The sequence below is a fragment of the Micromys minutus genome, assembly GCF_963924665.1.
Source record: "Micromys minutus genome assembly, chromosome: 25".
Classification (NCBI taxonomy): domain Eukaryota; kingdom Metazoa; phylum Chordata; class Mammalia; order Rodentia; family Muridae; genus Micromys; species Micromys minutus.
This window is the reverse complement of record NC_137960.1, coordinates 21,896,370-21,918,958: the sequence shown is the minus strand read 5'-3', so window position 1 is coordinate 21,918,958 and position 22,589 is coordinate 21,896,370. Positions and strand designations below refer to the sequence as shown.

The 22,589-nt window shown below is 41.5% G+C and overlaps 1 protein-coding gene across 2 annotated transcripts in view; it reads right to left on the bottom strand.

The window, feature by feature from the left end:
* Positions 1 to 4,707: 4,707 nt before the first annotated feature.
* TET1 (tet methylcytosine dioxygenase 1) overlaps positions 4,708 to 22,589 on the bottom strand; it is a gene marked incomplete at both ends in the record, with an annotated part of 62,542 nt that continues 44,660 nt past the window's right edge. Inside the window, 7 exons of one of the 2 annotated variants that reach the window (XM_080938211.1) lie at positions 4,708 to 5,591; positions 7,482 to 7,728; positions 8,348 to 8,485; positions 10,025 to 10,114; positions 13,061 to 13,165; positions 13,603 to 13,753; positions 16,267 to 16,478. In XM_080938211.1, the coding sequence (XP_080794337.1) occupies positions 4,708 to 5,591; positions 7,482 to 7,728; positions 8,348 to 8,485; positions 10,025 to 10,114; positions 13,061 to 13,165; positions 13,603 to 13,753; positions 16,267 to 16,478 (1,827 nt within the window). Of the gene's footprint in view, positions 5,592 to 7,427; positions 7,729 to 8,347; positions 8,486 to 10,024; positions 10,115 to 13,060; positions 13,166 to 13,602; positions 13,754 to 16,266; positions 16,479 to 22,589 lie in introns of both variants that reach the window. The other variant, XM_080938212.1, reaches the window with a different exon arrangement.

The following is a 22,589-nucleotide window of genomic DNA, read 5'->3' as shown; positions in this document are numbered from 1 at the left end:
ATGAAAAACTAGAACGAACCAGATATATTTGCATATGGGATGATCTGGGTGGTGGAGTCAGGATGTACACAAGAGAACAGCAGGTTTTTAATAATAAGGAAATCTGAATGTAAAAAAGGAATAAAGAAATTGTTAACCTTGTAATTTTGAAGCTAGAAACATTACAGACAGCTACAAGGTAATTTTGAACACTGGGGTCTCAGGATCAATGTTGAGATTATGAGTAACACATATTTTGAGCAAACTGGTTATCCAAGAAAAGAACTAGGGCTAGTAATACAAATGTACATTAGCTGGGCAGGGAGCCCTGTGTCTGTGCCCTAGCAATTTCAGGAATTTCAGAAAAGAATTTGGCAACATGCTAAGATTTTCTAGAGCTGAATGTAAACGCAAATGCTGATTCCCTACAAAAGAGACCCAAGGTCTAGGATGGGAGGTAATGTTGATGGTGTTTACCAGACACACAAAGGCCTGGTCAATCCCAACACCAGAGAAACCAGGTGTGGTACAGTCAGAGGCAGAAAGAACCTCCAAAGGTTCAAGGCCAGCTTGGTCTCTGTTGCCTGGCCAGGTCTGTACACTGAGACCCAGTTTCAGAAGGAAAGAAAGGGAAAAAGAAGTTCTCAACATCCTTAGCCTTAGTTCAAGACTGCTATGCACTACTATGAGACTCTTTAGGAAGTCCAGTCTCACAATTTAATACATAAAGACAAAACCAACCAGCCAACCAACCAACCAAAAAACAAAACAAAACGCTTAGGAATTTTAACAGGTTAGAATGTTTAGGTTTAGTGGGAGAAACAGTGACTCTATCTAAATGTTCATCACAATTGCCACTGTTTTCTAATGCTGTGAGAAATACAATATGAAACACCCATTTCATTTGAAAAAAACAAAAAAACAAAAAACAAAAAACCAGTCATCTCAAACCACTAAGCAATGACCACATCACATGGCTAAATATGCCAAAATGACCAGCACATAAATAAAGCAGCGTTTCCATCTATGATGGTGGCCACACCACAGTGAGCTGCCAGCACTGAAGAAGGGGCAGCAAGGGAGTGTGTAACCACGGCTACAGAGTATATACAATAAAGACATGCTTTCCTCAATGCTTGACAGCCAGCCCTCAAGAACCCTTGGTGTATTCCAAGGCTGCAGAGGGAATGGCAGAGACAAGGATTGCCGTATCATAGGAGAGAGGTCATAGGTTCTCCTGGCAAAGCCTAGGGTAGACAAGCAAGGGAACCTTGACCTAATCTCACCATTACCTTTCTTGTCCTGAATCTCACCAGGACAGACAACTGTTTAATTTTAACTTGCAGAAAACATCAGGAAAGTTTTCAATAATACAATCCTCTATGGGTGAGAAAAGTAAAGTTTGTTTTGTACAGTTCTATCTAAGAGCAAAACAGCCCTCAAGCAGTTAAACCTGATAGGTGCCATCTGTCCCGAGAGCTTAGAGATTGAGCTCCGCCTTCTAAGGAGACCTCTGCTGCAGCAACAGCTGCCACATTATCCTTTGTCGCAATAATTCTTGTCATAAATTTTTAGTAAAGATGAAACTCAGTTGTATTAAACCTAGACTCAAAAAGACTCTCATGCATTGAGGGGTGAAACTCTGGGTAGTTTTGTGTTAAAGATTGCACACACCTACTTGTTTGGCACAAAGGTAAATGCACCCACAATTGGTAGAAGATGTCATGTGATGATGTGATAGCTTCATCCCACACAGAAGTCTAATTACATATATGTGACTAATTTGGGGTTCATTTTGTACATGTGATTGTGAAATGATAATCAAAAGTAAGTTTCTTCATGTGAATTAAATCAGTACATCATTTACAGAATAGTCATTCAGTTAACCATTTAATGGGGTGAATGTATGTGGATGGCTTACAGCTTTCACCTAATGAAGTCTCACAAATGCAATGATTATGCTTGGAATATCATTAAACATATTGACTTGTTCCAAACTTTTGCCTCTATTCGCCTCAAGTCCCAACAATATATTTCTATGAAATTTGTAACATGGTCTCTTTGGTACCTGGTCTTATTTGGTACTTTACAGAGAATTGAAAACAGGATATCCACAAGGCCAACAAGCACAAGAACAACAAAACAGCTAGGAGAGTGCTGGAGTACAACTTTAATCTCAGGACAGAGGCAGGAGCAGAGAGATAGCTCTCTGACTTCTAGGCTAACCTGGTCTGCCACGTGAGTTCCAGTACTACAAAGAGATCCAGTCTTGTAAAACCAAAACCTACCAAAAATGGATTTTTGAGAGGGCAGGTAATGAATGATTGTATAGTAGGCAAGAATCATAGCATCACCAGGGTTCCCGTGGAAGTCATATAACAATGTATCCAATGTTCACACCATGAGCAGTCTGAATGAGAGCTTCACAAAGGTAAAAGGAATGGAATCTAATTATAATAAAGCAGTAGAGATGTAGAAGGACTGTTAGATAAGTGACTGTCATCTCAAACCAATTTGTTTTGTAAGAAAGACCATTCTTAAAGCAGTGTATGTTAAAGCAGACAGTCCAGTAGAACACTGATTGACCAAGCATATCAGAGAGACCACCAACGGAACAGAATGAAGTTCCCATGGAGGGCTGTTGGCTGAGGCACTCCATCTCTAATGTTAAGTTTAACAATAGAATGACAACATTTTTTTTTTTTGTTGAAACTGATTAGTTTCATCTACTTGATTTGTCAAATGCAGCTAGACTTATAAATCCCAACAGTCCCATTAATCAACACTGGTGTATACAACTGATTAAGCACCAAGAATGTGGCCTTATCATTAAAAAACACATCAGCCTGAATATATGTTACTGTAGCTCTTAGTTTATAGGTAATTTGTTATGTCCTTGGAAAGTAATTCCAAGCATTATTTATAAGTTTCTATTATAAGGGGCAATTCAAGGAAAAATAAACCAATCAAATCAAATCAAGAAGGCATCCAATTAAATGTGCCTTGGAGGGATGGACAAATGAATGGACAAATAAAGGCAGAAGAAGATTTGATCCTGTAATGGCAAGAGCCTTTGAGGTTTCAGACCTAAACTAGAAATCATTTTCTTGCCATTACACACCAACATAGGAAACCCTAGGGTTAAAATGTTTATAAACAGAAATCTAAGGCACATAAACACTAAATCAGAGCAACAGTTGTATGTGTCCCAGGAGCATCTGTCTCCTTAGACACGGTGGAATGTCAGTGGACATGCCCTTATTTACAATTCCTCTTTCTGAACTTGCCTCAGCCAGAAACTGACACTTTGCACCATGTATCATTTTTAATAAGTTATTCTCTAGAAAGCTTACTGCAACTGTGTACATTTGCACCAAGATTGTGGTAGTTGTGGCCTTCTATGGCATCTCTGAGAAGCACCGTTAGGTTCCTGAAGTACAGGAATCCCAACCCAGATCCAAAGAATCCAACCCAATGAGTGTCAATAGCACCTGTGCATTTGGATCTCACAGAAAGAACTCTTGGTTCTAGGCTTTTGTTGTTTGGGGAAATCATTCTTGGTATATGAATAATGAGCAGAACAAGGAAACACTAAAATAATCATAATGCTGATTTTACCTGTGACCTTCAACATAGATGATTACTCAAGAAGTCTGGGTTCCCATTTTCCTAAACTCAGTAGGGTCAGATTAGTGAATTGTTTGGCTTTCAATATTTCCATGGGACTCCAGAGAAAGGGTGTCCCATGCTAATACAAGCCTGTCCTTTCAATTATTTCCACAGAGTATTTCCTTCCCATTTGGGAAGGACATGTTACTTAGTGGTTTATTTTCTCATCTTGAAACACTGGAAACCTTTGACAGATCCTCTCCCTTTAAAACATCCGTCATGGGTATTATACTTAATTCAGGAGGCAACTTCAGAAGACAGTATTTTTTCCAAGTTAAAAGGGAGAAATCGATATTGGTAGAGATCCCCTATTCTCTAAGTAAAGAACAGAAGTCACGTGTTACTTGAGTACTGGCTGGGACTCCACACAGCAAGAACAAATGACTTCTCTGGTATTCAAATATGCACATATAATAGACAATAGGATTCTGCTACTATATTATTTCAAGTTACTCTTAAAAATAGAAAGTGCTTTTAAAAATATATACATTTACAGTTAGCGAACAGCCTCCAACCATCACTAGAATAAAGAATGACTTTACATAGGAGAAATGTTTTAAGAAAAAAAGCATTTCATTGGTTTACTTCAAAGAAATGTGCAGACATGATAACAATGACTGGAAGATGCTCGGACAGTGGCACCGTAAATCTCACTCAGTCCATCGCTACCTGTGTCGATGTGGTTAAAGCACCAGGAACTGTGTAGAGTTAACACTACATCTTGGTTTTCACATCTTATTGCAGGAACCTGTTATAAACCCTCTTAATAGTAAACAAACTTAATGTAAAGCACCAGACTCTGTGGTTCTAGCATGGTCAACAGCTAACCAAGATGTTTCTCTAAGAATTTAAAACTAGAAAAATTTTACTTTTGCTGAAAATGTTTACCTTCTACCGATTCTCAAAATCTCACAGATAAGTAACCCCCACCCTTTTTAATTTTTACCTGGGAGTCGAAATGGGTGAAATGAAGCCACAGTAAACAACAAAATGACCTTCATTTGAACAGCACCAAAAAAACTACACCACATTAGCAAAGGCATTACGAGAAAGAAGCCTTTAGACCCAACGGTTGTAGGGTCCTGCCACGTGAGTGAGAGCGTAAGGGGACACAGTGACAACATTGTCATGGGTTAAGGTTGATGCAACTCGAGAAGGAATTTGGTATGATAAATTGGCTTCGGCGGATAAATCAGAACCCTCCCGGTCTGCGGGCTTTTTTTTCGTTACTTTTTTACATTTACACTTAATTTTGTTGATATCAAAACCATGATTAGGCTTATTTAGGTTTTTGTGCTGGTAGAATACAAGGGATACACGAAAAGGGACCCCTCGTCTGGGAGAACTCAAAGACGTGGTAGCATGAAGCTCTTTCCGGGCACATTCAATCAGCACGGAACCATGAGTAGGTGCAATGGCCACGCCACCAAAGGCAGGGTCAGTGTAGATCTCCTCACTGTCTGACCAAAACTCATCAAGTTGAGGGATGTTATCGTCCTCAGAGAGCTGAGGCTCACCTGCTTCAGCCTGCTGCTCTTCTTTTACCTGACAGGAAGCCAGTTTCTGAGGAGAGCCGAGGAAAGGGAGCTGCTGCTGGTTTGACTGGTTAGAAGTTAGCTGCTCAGATGGACTGGTGAGAGGCTCAGCATGAATGGGAGAATCTGCTCTGGGAAGAGATTGGTGAGGAAGAGCAGCCACTTCAACAGGCTGCACAATTCCAGTACACTCCCCAGCAGCTGCATTAGCACCACTGTGTGCTCCAGAAGGCGTTGTGCAGTGGACAATGCTACTTGTTTCTGGAAACCCACCTGAGGCTATTTTATTGTACATACAGGTAGATGTTTCTGTGGAGGAAGCCTGCAGGGGACAAAAGTCTGTAGATTCATCTTTCACTAGGTAAGGAGTAAGTGAGGCTGAAGAACAGCTCTTAGTGTTGTGTGAACCTTAAAAAAACAAAAACAAAACTATCTCACTAGTAATTCATAAACACGAAGTTACACCCAACAAGCGTGAAAATAACCACAGAAGCTATTTGGCACCTGTCAGTTGTTAAGATGTATTTTTACATGCTTTTCTCCCTCCTGGTGTTCATTTCTGGGTAGGTAAGCACTCTATCACTTGGCTATGATGAGGCCTGTAATAAGATAAGTCTCTCCACATAACCCCAGTTACCCTGGCACTCTATGCAGACCAGCAGTTCTCAATATGTGGGTCAAGACTCCTTGCAGGAGTAAGGTATCTAAATCTAACAATCCTTTCAAAGGGATCGCCTAGGACCATAAGAAATATCAGATATTTATATTACTATATAGAAGAGTAGAAAAATTATAGTTATGAAGGAGCAATGGAAAGTAATGTTATGATTGTTTGTCACCAGTGACATGAGGAACTGTGTCAAAGGGTCACAGCATCAGGAAGGCTGAGAACCAGTGATAAAAACCACACTATCCTGGAATTTAGAGATTTGCCTCCCAAGTGCTGGGATCAAAAGCATATGCCCTTTTCACTTTTTAAAACTGCATCATGGGTATTGGAGAGTGGGCCTCAAGAGTTAAGAACACTTGTTGCTATGGCAGAGGTTTGGATTCCTAGTGCCCACAAGGAAGACACTGACAACTGTCTGTAACCCCAGTTCCAGGGGATCCAACACCCTCTTCTGACCTCCTCAGGAACCAGGCATGCAAGTAGTACAGACATATATTCAGAAAAAAATGCATCCGAAAAAAGCCTTCTTCTTTAGAGCAGCCAGTGCTCCCTTACTAGTGAGCCATCTTTCCTGTCCCTCACCACATTCGCCCTTGGACAACCTACTGAAATAGAAGCTGTCAGAGACAATTAGGTCTGTGACAAAGATTTCTAACTCAGCTTGAAAAGTCTCTACGAATTAAAGACAAAAAAAAATGAACATTTTGAGGTACTTTAAAATATACTCATTCGGAGAATTTAAAAAGTCTATAGCAAAAATTCAAAAAGTGGTCACATTTAAACCAATTAGCACGCTTGGATTTGTAGAAGGGATTAAGCATTTACTTTCACCACCACACCCTGTTCCATAGTTATGAAGTCAATGAGATGGTGAGAAGCATTTCCAGTCTTGTGAAGTAGACCAAGATGGGGGAAAGGCTGAAACCTTAGTCAATGAACTAGGCAGACATCACTTTACCAAGAAGTCCATAGGAAACAGGAAAAAGAAACCACTGTGCATTATGAGCTTCAAGATGTAAAGATAATTACACTTTAGTAATAAAAACGTTGGGCTGGAGAGATGGCTCAGCGGTTAAGAACACTGACTGCTCTTCCAGAGGTCCTGAGCAATCACATAGTGGCTCACAACCATCTGTAATGAGATCTGATGCCCTCTTCTGGTGTGTCTGAAGACATCTACAGTGTACTTATATATAATAAATAAATGAATCTTTAAAAAAAATAGTAAAAAAGGTGTTTAGTTTAAAAGCCAGATAGCTGAAAGACAGTGGAGGTGCAGGTCTTTAATCTCAGCACCCAGGAGGCAGAAGCAAGTGGATCTCTTGAGTTTAAGGCCAACCTGGTCCTCAGGTCAAATTTAAGGACAGCCAGAAAAAAAGAGCAACCAAAGCACCCAAAGAACCACCCCCCAAAACCAAAACCAACAAACAAAACCCAGATACTGTTACTACAATGTTATTTACCAAAACCAGTCTCAAAAGAAACAGGAGTTGGGATCTGGAGAGATGGCTCAGTGGTTAAGAGCACTCACTGGCTGCTCTGACACGGGCCCAGCTCTGCATGACGTGACCCACCTGGGGCTCCCTTTGTGCAGTCAGAGTTCCTCTTCTTTCTGAGGCCAGCAGCACCTGATTGTTTGTTCTTCTCCTTCATTTTGGCCCTCTTCCCACATCGAGGAACAGGCTCACTGAAACATAGTCGCCTCTTCCTGGTTGGCCCATTAACTTGGATGGCCCCAGATTGGATCTTGGCTTCCATCCCTTCCACCGAGCCAAATTCATCAGTGTCTGCGAGCCGGTATAGTGGCAGGACATGGAGCTGCTCATCCTCGGGAACATTTGTGTCACGGCCATCTTGCCGAATCAGCGTACAAACCTGGGGGACAGGAGGGGGATAGGCATGTTCTAGCAACGCCCAGCATCACCTACAGCAGGTGTGTTGGCTTTAAAAAAAAAAAAGGCCCCTTAGACTCATGTATTTGAAATCCACAGTCATATAAAACTCACAGAGATCCAAGAGTCTTAGCATCCTGATTGCCGGGATTAAAGTCTTGTCCAACAACTATTATTTCTTTTCTATACATACTCTAGTAGTTTGAGTAGTTTGGCCCCTATAGACTAATGTGTTTGAATTCTTGGCCCATGGGGAGTGATACTATTAGGTAGCATATGACCTTTTTGGAGGAAGTGAGCATTAAGGTCCTATGCTCAAGCCACGCCCAGAGCAAGAAAAAAAATAGAGAATCTCCAGGCTGCCTTCAGATCAAGATGTTTCTTCTGCTCTTGTCAAGATGATAATGGACTAAACGTCTGAAACTGTAAGGCAGCTGCTATTCAGTGTTGTCCTCATAAGAGCTGCTGTGGTCATGGTGCCTGTTCACAGTGATGGAAACCCTTAACTAAGACACATACCTTACAATCAAAACTGTTTTCAATGGAATTACATTTTAGGAGCACACCTAAAGCACAAAGGACTAAAGTTCTCAAGTGCATACCACAGTGCTTCCATTGCTCATGTTGTGAATGTCCTTGTGAGAATGGGCACAGAAGTCCATGCAACAGGTGACACCAGAGAAAGGACGCCCCTCTGCATTACCAAGTCGACATTCTCCAGCAATGTCTTCATATTCCACCTTAGAAATAAATGTCAAAACTGTAAAATAATGTTTTTTAAAAAAAGATTTGTTTTGTGTGGTTTTGTCTGCACATGAGTCTGCGCACAGCATGCATGTCAGAAGAGGGTGACAAAAGTAGGCAGTTTTGAGAGACCTTGTGAATGGGGACACCAAATCTGCGTCTTCAAAATATCAGCCAGCATCCTAAATAACTCAACCATCTATCCAGCCAAGATTTTTCCCCACTACATTCTCTGTGTGTTTGGTTTTGTGCCTAGATATATATCAATATATGTGTAAGTACCCAGGAAGGGTAATGAAAGTGTATCAAGAGCTCATAGGCAAGATGGCTCAGTGGATAAGGCACTTGTTGCTGTGACTGGGGAAGTGAATTAGAAACCAGTTGCAGGCCTGAACTATCCACCTCCAAACAAACACAATGAGCACCCTAATCAGATAGAGGTGTTGGGCTGGAGAAATGGCTCGGCAGGCAAGAACATTGACAGGAATCAGGTTCAAACCCCAGCATGCACAGACAGCTCATAAATGACTGTGATTTCAAGATATGACATCCTCACATAGACATGCATGCAGGGAAACACTAATGTTAATAAAATGAAAAAATTAATTAAGAAGCAGAATATGCTGGCCAGAAGCTCTTTTCTTGTGGGAAATAAAAATAGAGTTTCTCTATGTAGCTCCTGGCTTCTGGAAACACGCTGTGTAGACCAGGCTGGCCTTGAACTCAGAAATATGTCTGTTTCTGCAGGGTTTCCAAGCACTGGGATTAAGAAAGTTTTGAGCCATCACCCCCAGCCCAGTAGGTACTGTTAACCACTGAGCCATCTTTGATAAACAAGGTCTCTTGTACATCAGGCTGGACTCCCACCTAGATTTGTTCCTCCTAGACTTTTGTTTATCTTTGGCAGTTCTGGAGATCCTAAAGGATAACAAAACATTATCTCAACTGCACACCCTACTTTTGCCTAAGGCATAATTCAATCACTGATACTATAAAGTGAAGTCTAGGCTAGACAGGAGCAATATGAGGCTTTCTCAAAACCCAACAAGGAAACCCTACTCGAGTACTTTTGAAAGGCAGCAATAAGAAAGTGTACATTTGAAGAGCATTCAGACCAGGAGAGTTGGCTTAGACTCTAAGAATGCTTGACATCCAAGCCTGCATACAGGAGTTTGCATCTTAGCACCCATACAGAAAAGCCTAGCTTTTCTAGCCTAGCCTGTGCAGGCTTTTCCCCAAAGAGGGTGGAGAGAGGAAGAAGAGTCACAGGTTCAAGTGCTATCAGTAAACCTAAGAACTACATTCAGCAAGAGATCCTATTTCAGAGACATAGACTGCTAAAAAAGAATCCTTGTCTCCATTTTCAGGTTTACACACATTTAGACACAGGCAAGCATACACACAATCTACAACGATTTTTAAAAGGAAGGCACATATTTAAGAGGATCTTTGAAAAACTTCTAAGAATAGTAACTTATTTGACACAGAAATTTGAAATATTAAGGTTATCATGAAAGTTTCTAAAAAAAAAATACCTGATTTTGATAAGCAACTGGAGCCATCTGCTTATAAATAGGAGCTAACACTGTAGCCAAGTACTGTAAATTCTCCTCAAGCTGTTTTTCCTGTAGTAAAAGATAATCCAGGTAATGTAACTTTAAAAAACTATGTTAGTTATATTAAAGTGAGTGATAGGTGTGTATAAAAACTCTATCACAATTAATTCCATGTGTGGCTGACATACAATTCATACTTACCATAATTCAGTGGCAACAACAATTGTAACATTAGAAATCTATATAGTGAAGAATATACTTCAATACTGCTCTTGATGTTTAGACTAAAAGGCACACCTACTTAATAGAATTGGACACTTGAAATGAACACAGACAAGGTTCCTGAAGGCAAACGGAACTATAAAGATATAACATCCAGTTCCAAATAATCATTACTGTGAGCCTAACACTTGGCATGCTACAGGAGGACAGGGTTCTTAGCATTACTCATCTTGTTAGTGTTTCTCAGTCTTCCTCAATTTGTAGCATTTATACTGAAGAACTACTAATGAATCTCAGGCCTTTGTTTTTTCATAAGTTCCATATGTACATAAAAATCCATAGCGCCTGAAAGAGCAGAAAGGGCTGAACCGTTCATTTCCCAGACTCCACATGGCTTTATTTGAGTAATTAAAATCTTTACATGTATTATTGGCTAGTCTTGAACTCAGTCTTCCTGGGTTACCTAACAAGTTCACATTACAGAAGTTCTGAGTAGGGTCCATGTTTCAGGTTACAGAAACTGTACATCTTTAGCAACGTCCTATACTTATCTAAACATCAAATGTACTTCATTAGACTTGTTCTTTAGCTGCAAGAATTATAGAGATTTTTCTCACCTTAACAGTCCAAAATTAATTACATGTAAAATGTAAACATTGGTTGCTACCAGCTATTCATGCCGTCTCCAACTTCCCTTGCTTAAAATGTTCAGGTGAGCTGAATTATGTGGTTTTCTTAAAATCTACATATAATTTTTCTTTCTGTTCATTAAAAGAATATTGACCCATGCTTCCAAAAAACCCTGCCAGAAAGCAGAAGGGAAAGCTCGGAGGATCTAAGCGCTCACACTGTTCGACCAAGTCATTCTGCTATCAAGAATAGCAGACATCTAATCGTGGAGCATTTGGTTTTTCTAAAAAATCTCACTGGCAGGCTGGAGAGATGGCTCAGTGGTTAAGAGCACTGACTGCCCTTTAAGAGGTCCTGAGTTCAAATCCCAGCAACCACATGGTGGCTCACAACCATCTGTAATGAGATCTGATGCCCTCTTCTGGTGTGTCTAAAGACAGTTACAGTGTACTTACATCTAATAATAAATAAATCTTTAAAAAAAAAAAAAAATCTCACTGGCTGGTGTGGGATTGCAGTGGCTTTCCTGTGGCCTAAGATTATACAGGTGTGAGACGCCACACTCAAAAACTTCATAAGTTTACATGGGCAATGGTGGCTCAGGAAGTACAGAGGTAATTGGATCTCTATGAATTTGAGGCTGGCTTGGTCTAATGGAACTCCAAGCGAGCCAAGGCTACACAAAGAAACTACGGTTATCAAACAACAACAACAACAAAAAGAAATAAGGTTTACCCATCCCTAAAGGCATTGCAGGGGTGGCCACTGTGTCACATGTATGTCAGGTTGCAGAAGAGAGAGGCTTCATCTAAGCTCAGTGTTCTGATCTGTGAATAGCTGAATGATTAGAAGTCTACTACTCCCTGAATAAGGGCAAACCTGAGAAGACAACCAGTCCAGCACCATGGAGTCTGGACAGGAAACTAGCCTGAGATGACCACTAACTTATACACCTTGCAGGCCTGGAGGGGATGACCATGCCCCACTGGGTGCCGTAATGAAATTGCGGGGCACAGGACTCCCGAGACCACTCAGAGACACCGGAACCACTAAGAGGAACAAGTAAGTAGAAGAGAAGTAGAAGTCAAGAGATGCCAGCACAATGAAGGGGGACATCGCAGGAAACTCAAGGGTAGTGTGAGAGTGATGCCACCTGGGACTGTGGTGGCCTGTGCCACTGAGCCCACATCTGGGTTCATGGCCCTACAGCAGCAGGAGTTTGTTACCATCCAAACCCAGGAGGACATCCCTGGTCTGGTCTACCTAAAGGAGACATGGTGATGCCTGAGGCTGTACAGAACTGTCCCTACCCCTAACTTCCTGTAGTACTCCAGAAAGCAGCCTTACACTGACCAAGCCCTGCAGGTTCCTCGAAGTGGCAGGAAACAGGGAGGGATATCCTCTTCCCCAACTCCCCCAATGGTGGCAAGTAGGAAGCCTGGTCTTAGGGTTTAGAGAGCTGGAGAGCTGGCCCTGCCCCAGGCCTTTCCCTTCTCCTGGGCACATAGCAGACCTAGCCCTGACTATGAGAGTGGCAAGTGAGCAGACCACCTGGGGTGAGAGCCAGTGACTGGCCAGTTCTACTTCAGGCTCACATCCAGGAGTGAACTGCTGGAGTGCATCAAGACGTCAGTCCTGCAGATCCAAAGCTCTACACAGGGCAACAAGAGGAGTCCCATGGGCATACGGGTAGAGAAGGAGAGGCCAGGGGCCTCATGCAATGAATGTTTACAAGCAGAGAAATATGGACAAAACGGTATACTGTGAGACACATGGTGACACATTACAGCTTCTGCCGAGAATGGTGGAGGTTATAAGGGTGGAGAGCAGCTATGAGGGGAGGCAGAGATAAATGGGATTGGGATACATGATGTGAAATTCACACATACACACGAGATAATAAAAATATTGTGATGCATCAGAGAAAGTGATGATTCATACGTGCAATTAGGTGGAGTGCTTTGATCTATTTAGTGATGACGAGGGGACATGTTTGCAAACCATCTCTGACATGAATCATTTTTACCCTAAGAAAACCTAAGAACATTGCCATGCCTATTCAGCTATAACCGCTCCCCAACCTGCCTTCCCCATCTTGTTCAACCAGAATGACCTGTAAGTTCATGCTTCAATTTAAAACACCGAATAAAAAACTTGACTAACCTCTCTGCTTATGAGGGTCTTGCGTTCTGGAATGATCCATTCGGTTTTCTCAGGTTTCACGTCACTTCCTTCAGAACACATTCCAGTAATTCTCTTATAGTAGTTCTGTGGGAAGTAAACTTTATTAGCTTCTCCCTTTTATTGTTGTTGGTTTTGTCTTGTTTTTTTGAGACAGGTTTGCTTTAGTTCTACAACTTGCTCTGTTGACCAGGCTGGCCTTGAACTCAGAGATCCTCCTGCCTCTGCCCTGTGAGTCCTGAGAATAAAGGCGTGCGCCTCCGCCACTCATCACTTTCTTAGTTTTTAACATGTTGGCAAATAAGGGTTTGACTCTCGCTGCCCATAAAACCCTCTGGTCCCCTTCCTGGGGAGCAGGAAGACTCATGGACAACCCCAATAGTTGAACACTTTACCTGACTTAGAATCTAAGTAGTGACATGCATATTTAGAAATTTATGTCTTTTTTCCTACAAACGTTTTAGGCACTATACATGGTATATACAGTGGTAGATGACACACTGAAAATTCCAAAGGAAACTCACATGTAAGGGATAGTTTGGAGCAAGTCTGAATTTTCTGGGGTTTGCACTTCTCCCAAACTTACAGCCGTTGAAATACATGCTCCACGAACAGCCAAAGGAGAAAGACGCTCCGCAGGTTTTTGGGTTGGTGCCTTGACAGGTACAGGTACGTCTGGAAGATGGTCAGCAGGACATTAGCCAGGGTCACAGAAATGAGGAGCCATGAATGGACAGCTAGTAATATTTATCCATCATCTCTTCATTAGGATATACTCTAGCTGCTTCCAGCCTCTAACTTACCAGCAACCTTTCCCTCTGAATCCATTCCTGGTTCTTATTTAACTAAAATGATTATTCAAGATTCTCAAGCCAGGTAGAAAACAAACTTTCCTGTGTCTGACTTAGAGACAGGAGGAGGAGAAACAAAGGCAGAAAATTGAAATCTTCCTTTTAACTGAAATTCTTGATTTGTTTTCTTTGAACCTTGGCTGCTTTTTGTCTAGCATGACCTCGGCAAGAAGAGTGCGCTACACTAAATATACAATCTCTCAATTTTAATGAAAAGACATATGGGGATCTCAAGAATAATGAAAAGAACGGCTGTTTGGCTCAGGACATTGTGGAAGCACTAAAGTGGATTCTAAATTAGTAAGTTTAGAATTCTAGGCCAGCTATCTAGACCTTGCCCCTCCCAAAAAATTTTATAAATAAATAAATAAGTAAACAAAACAAATAAATAAAATTTCAAATGACAGGGAAGAGGATGTCACAGCACTGGTTCCATTCCAGTAGAGAGCAAGAAAATCCTTAACATCTGAATTTATTGAATTTCTTCTTTCTTTTTGGTGGAACTGGGAATTGAGCCCAGCAAGTTCCACAAGCTAGGTGAGTAAGTACAATTCCCTTGAGATACTCCTCAGTTCAGTGTTTAGTTTAAAATTAAGGAAAATGTTAGAAAAATTTTAGATCAAAACTATTTCTCATTTTTAGATTTGAATGGCAAGAAAAAGATGTAAGGCTATATATATATGGAAGGAATAGAATTAGGAAGAAGGTGGCGTGCTAGTCCAGGGACTAATAAAACCACAAGTCCTGCCACCCTAGCACCAGAGAACTTGACCTGGGAAGGTGGTAAATGTGATACTAGCCACATAATGTTCCGCGCCTCAAACACAAACCAATAAATGTGAATACTCAGATGTGTGGTGGCGGCTCATGCTTTCAATCCCAGCACCCAGGAGGCACAGGCAGGTGGATCCCTGAATTTGAGGACAGAGTGAGTTCTAGGACAGCCAGGGCTGCACAAGAAAAACTAAGAACAAGAAGAATGCTCAGAGAACAAGGAGTCCCTAAGACAACTAACAGAGCACAATGTCTACAAGAGCTGGGGAAAAGAAATGTTGGGATGGATTCAGGTCCAAAGGGTCAATTACTTACTGAAGGGAAGATATTATATTCTCGTATGTTAAAATGATTATATTCTCATGTATTTTGTCTCAAGACAAAAATTTGACTTAGAGATTAAGCAAATTATGAACTTTTGGAGAAGTGACTTGACATATTTATTATTATAAACCATAGTAAAATGATTAGTAGATTTTAATCCTTAAAAAGATTAAAGAACAAATTAATGATCTACTTTTTTAATGCTATATTACAAAAAAAAATTTTTTTTTTTTTTGGGTAATTTCAATGCAGTTGATCAAGACCTTGCACACAAAAGGCAAACAGTGTACACCTGAGCTACATGCTCTCTTTCAGAGATACCGTTCCTTTTATATTCTTGGGAAACAAGAGACTGAAAAAATAAAGGGCAGTGGCACATACTTAAACTATACAGAGAGGCAGGGGATTGTCAGACCAAACTCTGCAGTGTGTATTGAGAAGCCGATACAACACTGTCCTTAAATGTTCATAAGGTATACAGCCCTAAAGGGTCAGGACGGGGTGACAGCCATGAGGAAGAAGTCCAGTTACTTACACATCAGCCGGGGCAAAACTAAAAAAAAAGGAACAACACCTAACTTGAGAGAGGGGGTGGAAACCACCACCAATAAAGAGGCCAAGGCAAAATTCCGCTGATGTTACTTCTCTATTGAATTTACCAGAAAGAGGCCTCAAATTCTGACAAATTATGTTCTGTTAAAGAGCCCGTGGATCATATACAATGCCAAATAAATGGCATGACTCTAGACTTTGAGGGTATATGCAGATTAATCAAAGATAATGAACATGGCCTCAAATTCATTAGGACCCAAGCAGAATGTTTTTTAATCATTAAAAAAATATATATATATATGCGTTTTTCATGCATTTATGCCTGTGTGAGGGTGTTAGCTCCCCAGGAACTGGAATTATGGAGAGATGCCAAGTGGGAGCTGGGAATTTAAACTGGGTCCACTGGAAGAGCAGTCATCTCTCCAGCCCCAGCAGAATATCTTAATTGCATTTGGGGGGTTTTGGGGGGAGAGGAGACACAAAGTCTCACTGTGCAGTCCTAGCTCCAACTCATGGAGGTCCAGCTGCCTCTATGGTGTGCAGCATCAGCCCCCAAAGGTCGGTTTTCCTTTCATGGTAATCAAGAGTCCAGCTATCCACATGATAGTCTCAAGTGGCAATTGCTTATCAATTCACACTCACAACAGAGGAAGGAAAGTCAAGGGAGAGCAAAGCAGATCTGATTACTTTTTGTTGAGGGTACACCTTCGGTCAGTGGGATGTCCACTGTAGGACCTCAAGTTCTCTGTGAGCTCCTCGTACAGGCGGTCAGCCATCAGACGAGGGATACCTTCCCACAGCAAGATAAGAACAACTATCACGGCTGTAGGACAGTGATGGTCTTCACGCTCACGAACCAAACAAATAACCTTCTCTTCAGGACCACTTCTTCTGATCACCTGAAAGAACAGAAGGCATTCATCTATACAAGCTTTATACATCAGAAGCCAGACTTTTTCACTGAATCTCATGTGTACGGTGTTAACTGTGCATATGTATGTAACACGTATGAACTTGTAGTATGAGTTCCATACAATTTTGGAACACTATATGGGTGCTAGGAACCTGAACCTTGGACCTCTGTAAGAGCAAGGAGGAACTGTTCTTAAATACTGAGACATCTGGCTCTCAAGGCCTGGAAACAACTTGTACTTGTGAACTCTGCACAGGAGAGGCTAAGATGCTTTGCCTGTTGCTGAGACAAAATGTCTGTGTCACCCATGAGGGTCTCAAATGCCTTGCTTGGCTGAACTGATTATAACCCAAGATTCATTTTCTGAGTGTGGAGACTACAGCCATGGGGCACTATGCCCAAGAAAACTGCTTTAAATTAAGGACATTTGTCTTATTTGAAGAAATCAGCAGTGGAAAAAAAATTAAACACATCACTTAAGAGCTATGTAAGTTGTCAGAACACTGAAAGTCAAAGGAGTGTGGCTATCATGGAGGTGGGACACTCTGAATTTCATGGAGTCCCAAAAAAAAACCCTGTGAATGGTCTGAGTTTTAAAACGTTTCTTCCAAGTTATTAGAAGTGGAGTAATCCAAGGAGAACATGACCGCACTGTAAAAGGTCCAGACATCTTGGTTGGGAGCTTAGCTGATGGAGTGCTGATCTGGCATGCACGAGCCTCTGTCTCTATTCAGCCCATCACAAACCTAGCACAAAGAAATGCATGCGTGACCACAATCCCAGAAGCCCTGAAGTAGGGTCAAGAGGAGCAGAAGTTCACGATTATCCCTGGCTAGACATCTAGTTTGAAGCCAGCCTAGGATATAGGAGACCCTGTCTCAAACAAATAATAGTAATTCTTTCAATAAACGGCACCATTTAGCTGTCTACATGAGGTGGGATAAGGAAGTCTGTTTTCCTCTGAGCCTGCCACCAAGACTGTCAGCTAGATGTGGTGGGGCATGACTTTAATTATAGCATTTGGAGGGCAGAGGCGTGTTGAAGCCAGCCTGTTGTTCATTAGTATTCCAGGCCACCAGCACCACACAGTGTGACCCTATCTCAAAAAAACAAACAAAAACACAAGGGCAAAAGAATGCAGGAGTGTGATGAATGGAACTCACATGGTGCAGAGCACTGGCTGTGTATGGCTCTCTTCCAGAGAACATGCATGCGCCATGACATGTATGTGCCATCCACTGATATGCAGTAGTAATAAGAATGTAAAATGTACACATATATAAATGTAAAACTGTACATATACAAAAATTTACAGTATGTAAAAACCCTGGAGGAAGAAACAGCAAGGCGGTCCAGCATATATGGACACCTAAGTTAGATTCCCCAGAACCAACATAAAGCATATACATTTAATCCCAGGACTCCTAGTCTCTAGCCAGCCAAGGAGACACACTAAAAAGTGTCTATAACATCTGGAGGCCTATCAAAGCAGCAAAGTGCTTGATTGGCAAGCACTGGGCCTTAAGCTCAATCCCTAGTGCCACAAAGGAAAAACAACAAAATCCCACAGCCTACCAAATAGATACACCACATATACATACACCACCTTCACAAATAAAAAGGTAAAAGAAATCCCAATAGAAAGAAAGACTAAAATGAAAAAGATACAAAATATCACAACATGAGGACCCTGAATGTTGGGCACATTACATATGAAAACAAATAACTACTCTAAGCCTTTTAGTATCAATAAAACTCCAGGCAGGACCAGAGGGCCAAAGGTCAGGCTCTGCAGATAGAGTACACCCTCCCTCTCTCCATCTCCTAGCCCTAGCAGGAATTCTATCTGAGAATGGAGCGGAAGCAAGTGAACGGGCAGAGGCCCATACTGTTACACAAAGGTTACTGCAGGAAGTGAGACTCCCAGACTTGTAAGGGCTGCCAGCCAGAGTGAGCTGGGTGTGGTGGGGAACACTTATCAGACTTTAGGGGTTAGATAAGAGGATCAGGAGTTCAAGGACATGGAGGCATTGCTACATGAGATCATATCCCAAGATACACAGAAACATACATATAAATATATACATCATTTGTGAGTTTGGGCTTTTTGCGGAAATGCGTTACTTGAAAAGAAAACTGAGTATCGGCTCCTGGTTATTACAGTCTCATATTGACGAGTTTCTTTAACTATTCTCTAGTAATACAGAAAATATTCTCTGGTGTTTCAGGTTCTTCTGTCCTACTGCAGCTCCTGAGTCAGCTCAGAACAGCACAAACACTTGCTAAACAAATAATTAAGGGCTGGTGAGATGGTTCAGTTGGGGGCCAACCTGATCATAGTGAGTTGCAGGCCAGAGAGCACATTAATATCATTGGATTCATCTTCATTGATTAATAATAAATAGTTCACGGTAGGAGTAGGAATAAACCATATTTTGTTGCTACATTCCTTTGTTGCTGAACATTGGTTCCCCATCCCTTTGACAATCTGATTCTTGGTGTTTGGTTACATACAGATTTTTGTGTAGATCTGTTTCCTTTGGGAAAATATGTTGAGGCAGGAAGGATTATCTGAATTCTACCCAAGTAAAAGACCCATTCCCATTAATGGTGGGTGAAGAAGTTACAGCTTCTAAGCCTTCAAAAAAATGTAAGTGAAGGCACTTATCCCAAAAAAAATAAAGAAAGAAAGAAAGAAAGAAAGAAAAGAAAGAAAGAAAAAGAAAAAACATATTTATTTATATCTCAATCTAGAGTAGTGCCTTAGAGGTCGGGTGAATGAATCTGTGTCTTAGGAAGGAACAGACCTGGGAACTCCCTCTTCATTAGCTGTCCCATGCCTTACAATCAGTCTCTCCAGTCACAACCTTCAAGGCCATCTTATAAGCTTTTGGCTCCTAGGACCAGCCAACACTGTGTTTTTGTGCTTAGCTTCCCATTGTAGATCAGCCAGGACTTCCCAGATCCAACAAAATTAAAAATTAGTCCATCAAAGCAGAAGCTTCCATGAACCACCTGGTCACCTTGTTCCTGAGGAACTCCCTCACCTACTTCTCTCTCTGGGCTTCTGTTTCAATCAGGATGACATGGCTCTGGAGGGCGTAGGTCACTTCTGCAAAGTGTCCTAGGCAGAACCATCTTGGGGCCATGCACTCTTCCAGGATGTGCCTTGTCCTGATGAGTGGGTTAAAATCAGGAGGCTGTGGAAATCGGCTGCCTTGACCCTGAAGAAGACCCTGGATCAGACCCTCCTCTCAGTGACTTCTGGAATAACTAGTTCCTGAATGAAGAGGTGAAGTTCATTAAGAAAATGGGCAGCCTACCAGTCCTAGGCTGGCAGGGCCACATCCCAGAAGCGCTCATTCCTGCCATGTCTGGGTGTGTATATCTCTTTAAGTGCCTCACATTCAACTCAAACACAGATAGGAAGTCTTCTAAGGGGCCCCCTCCTCTGCTCTGCACTAGTCAGCCTCAGGACCTTCCCCTGAAATTCTCAAGCCACTAGCCAGCTTTGTAACCACCCTGGAGCTCCTCCCAAGCCTTGGAACAAGTAAAAAGGAAAACTTTTTGAAATAACAAATCAGTAAGTTTAGACGTGAAAAGATGGGTAACAGTCAGCTAGAAGAGTTAAATTTCCTTCTTCAGCATACATATATGCGCGCGCGCACACACACACACACACACACACACACAGACACACACACACACACGGTTCATTTAAAAAAGAAAAAATTAAAACAAATCAAGACCACCTTCTTATGTATACATTTGTTCACAGTGGCTCTCTATATTTATAGTATCCGGGAGGCTCAGGCAGGAGGGTCACCTGTTTGATTATCTTATAGATAATGAGATCAGCCTAACCTGAGTGTTTTTGTCTGCGTGTTTGTCACCTCCACATGAATATAAGCACACCTGCTTCCCAGCAAACAGCTCTGTAGGTCCTGGAGTTATAGACAGTTGTGAGCCACCATGCATTGCTGGGATTGCATGTCTCCTGGAGAAACATCCAGATCTCCTAGCCATGAAGCTATCTGTCTCTCAAGTCCTGAGCTTCATTTATATAGTCAAACAGCGTAGCAGACTATGCGACAGCCTGGGACCCATTCCTTGATTCTACTGGGGACCATCTCAACATTCCCCAAGATCTCTCCTTCCAAAACCTTTCTGTTATTTTCCTGTTTGGATTTTGCCTCCAGGGTGTGGTGACTTTAAGGTACATAACCACTAAAGGCACAGAGAAGCTACCATGGTTTACCCTAGGTATATTGTATGTGACAAAGGTGACTAAATTCCAAACAGGGATAATAATTTTATGCATATCTTTTTATCTAGAAGTCCTTTATGAGATACATGGTTTTGTAAATATTTTCTCCCAACCCTGTTTACTCTCATTTCTGTATTAGTAGAAGCCTCTGTAGAAAAACAAAATTGAATTTTGATTGAGCTTAACTTTTGGCTTGCCTTCCTCAAGACACTGAGCAACAACCTGGACCAAGAGCCATCTGCCAATCTTTGCGCCTTAGCGATGGGAATACAAGTGTCAGCCCAGTCACGATACTTGAATTTACTTTTTCTTAGGACATCTGTACTGCAGCTGATTCTTTTAAGAAATAATTGGCATAGTTATCTGGCCATTTCAGAAACATTTACTACTAAGATTCCATGATCATAGTGGCATCTGGTTTTGTTTAAGTCGATGAAGGTTTATCTGTCAACGATTGATTCTGTTCTACTGACTGTGTGTCTAATACCATGACGGTAATATTTATTTATTTTGGGGTTATGTATTCCTTTACTCTGATAAAGATCACGTCATGTCTAAAAACTTTTGGGGAAAATTAATTCATTTGGCTTACAGGTTAGAGTCCATCATTAAGAGAAGCCAGGGCAGGAAATAGAGCCAGAGAATTAGAGGCCGGAAGTGAAGCAGAGGCCATGGAGGCACACAAACTACTGACTTGCTCAGCCTGCTTTGCTTGTTTGTTTGAGACAGAGTATCTCTGTGTATCCCTGGTTGCTCTGTAGACCAGGCTGGCCTTGAATTCAGATTACCTGCCTCTATATCCCGGGTGCTGGGATTATAGCTGCCTGACACCACTGGCCAGCCACGAAATTATATTTTAATTCAATTTGAAAAAAGCAAAATATAATTTTTGCCATTAGATACACTAGTATATCTTATGTGGAAATGTTTGAGGGCCTGAGTTCAATTCCCCAGAACCCATGTAAAAACAGCAGGAAAGACATCACACCTGTAATCCCAGCATTGCAAGGGGAGAAAGGAATATATCTGGAGCTCATTGGCAAGCTCTAGGCCAATGAGAGCCCCTGTCTCAAAAAGGTGTTGGGAGTACCCAAGGAAATACCTCCATAGGCGCTTGCAAGTATGAGTACTAAAACACAAACATCATCAGGACCCATTGTAATAAATTAATGGCTTTTAAAAACCTATCAGCATACTAAATACTGTTAGTATATCTTGGTAAATTAGAAGTGGGGGTTAGTAATATGACACCTTCTTTATTACTAGGAAGGCTTCTATCAGGCATTCCTGATGTTTGCCTTCTGCCTCAATTTAGTCAGGAATTCTCGATAAGGTGTGGTAATTGGAATGACAATGACTGCCAATTGGCTCAAAGATTCCAAAGCTTGGTCACCATCGAGTGGCATTATTTGAAAGGATTAGAAGTTGTGGTCTTATTAGGGATGAGCTTTGAGGTTTGAAAGGTCCATGACAAGTCCAGAGACCTGGATGTAGAACTCTTAGCTACTGCTCCAGCAGCAGCCACCATGCTGCCATGCTCCACACCAGGATGACAATGGACTAAACCTCTGCAACGGTAAGCAAGCTCTAACTGTTTTCTTTTATAAGAGTTGCCACGCTCATAGTGACTCTTCCCAGCAATAGAACAGTTGCTAAGATGGCTCTTGTTATTAGAGAGATAACAGGCTCCACATCTTGTTGCTATGGTAATACTCAAGGAGGTACCTTCTTTGGGCATGCACAATGGTACAGACCCAAGACGGACTTGAAAACAGGCAAGCATGTATATATGTGTATATGAGACTAAGCAAAGTGATTTAATACCTTTAA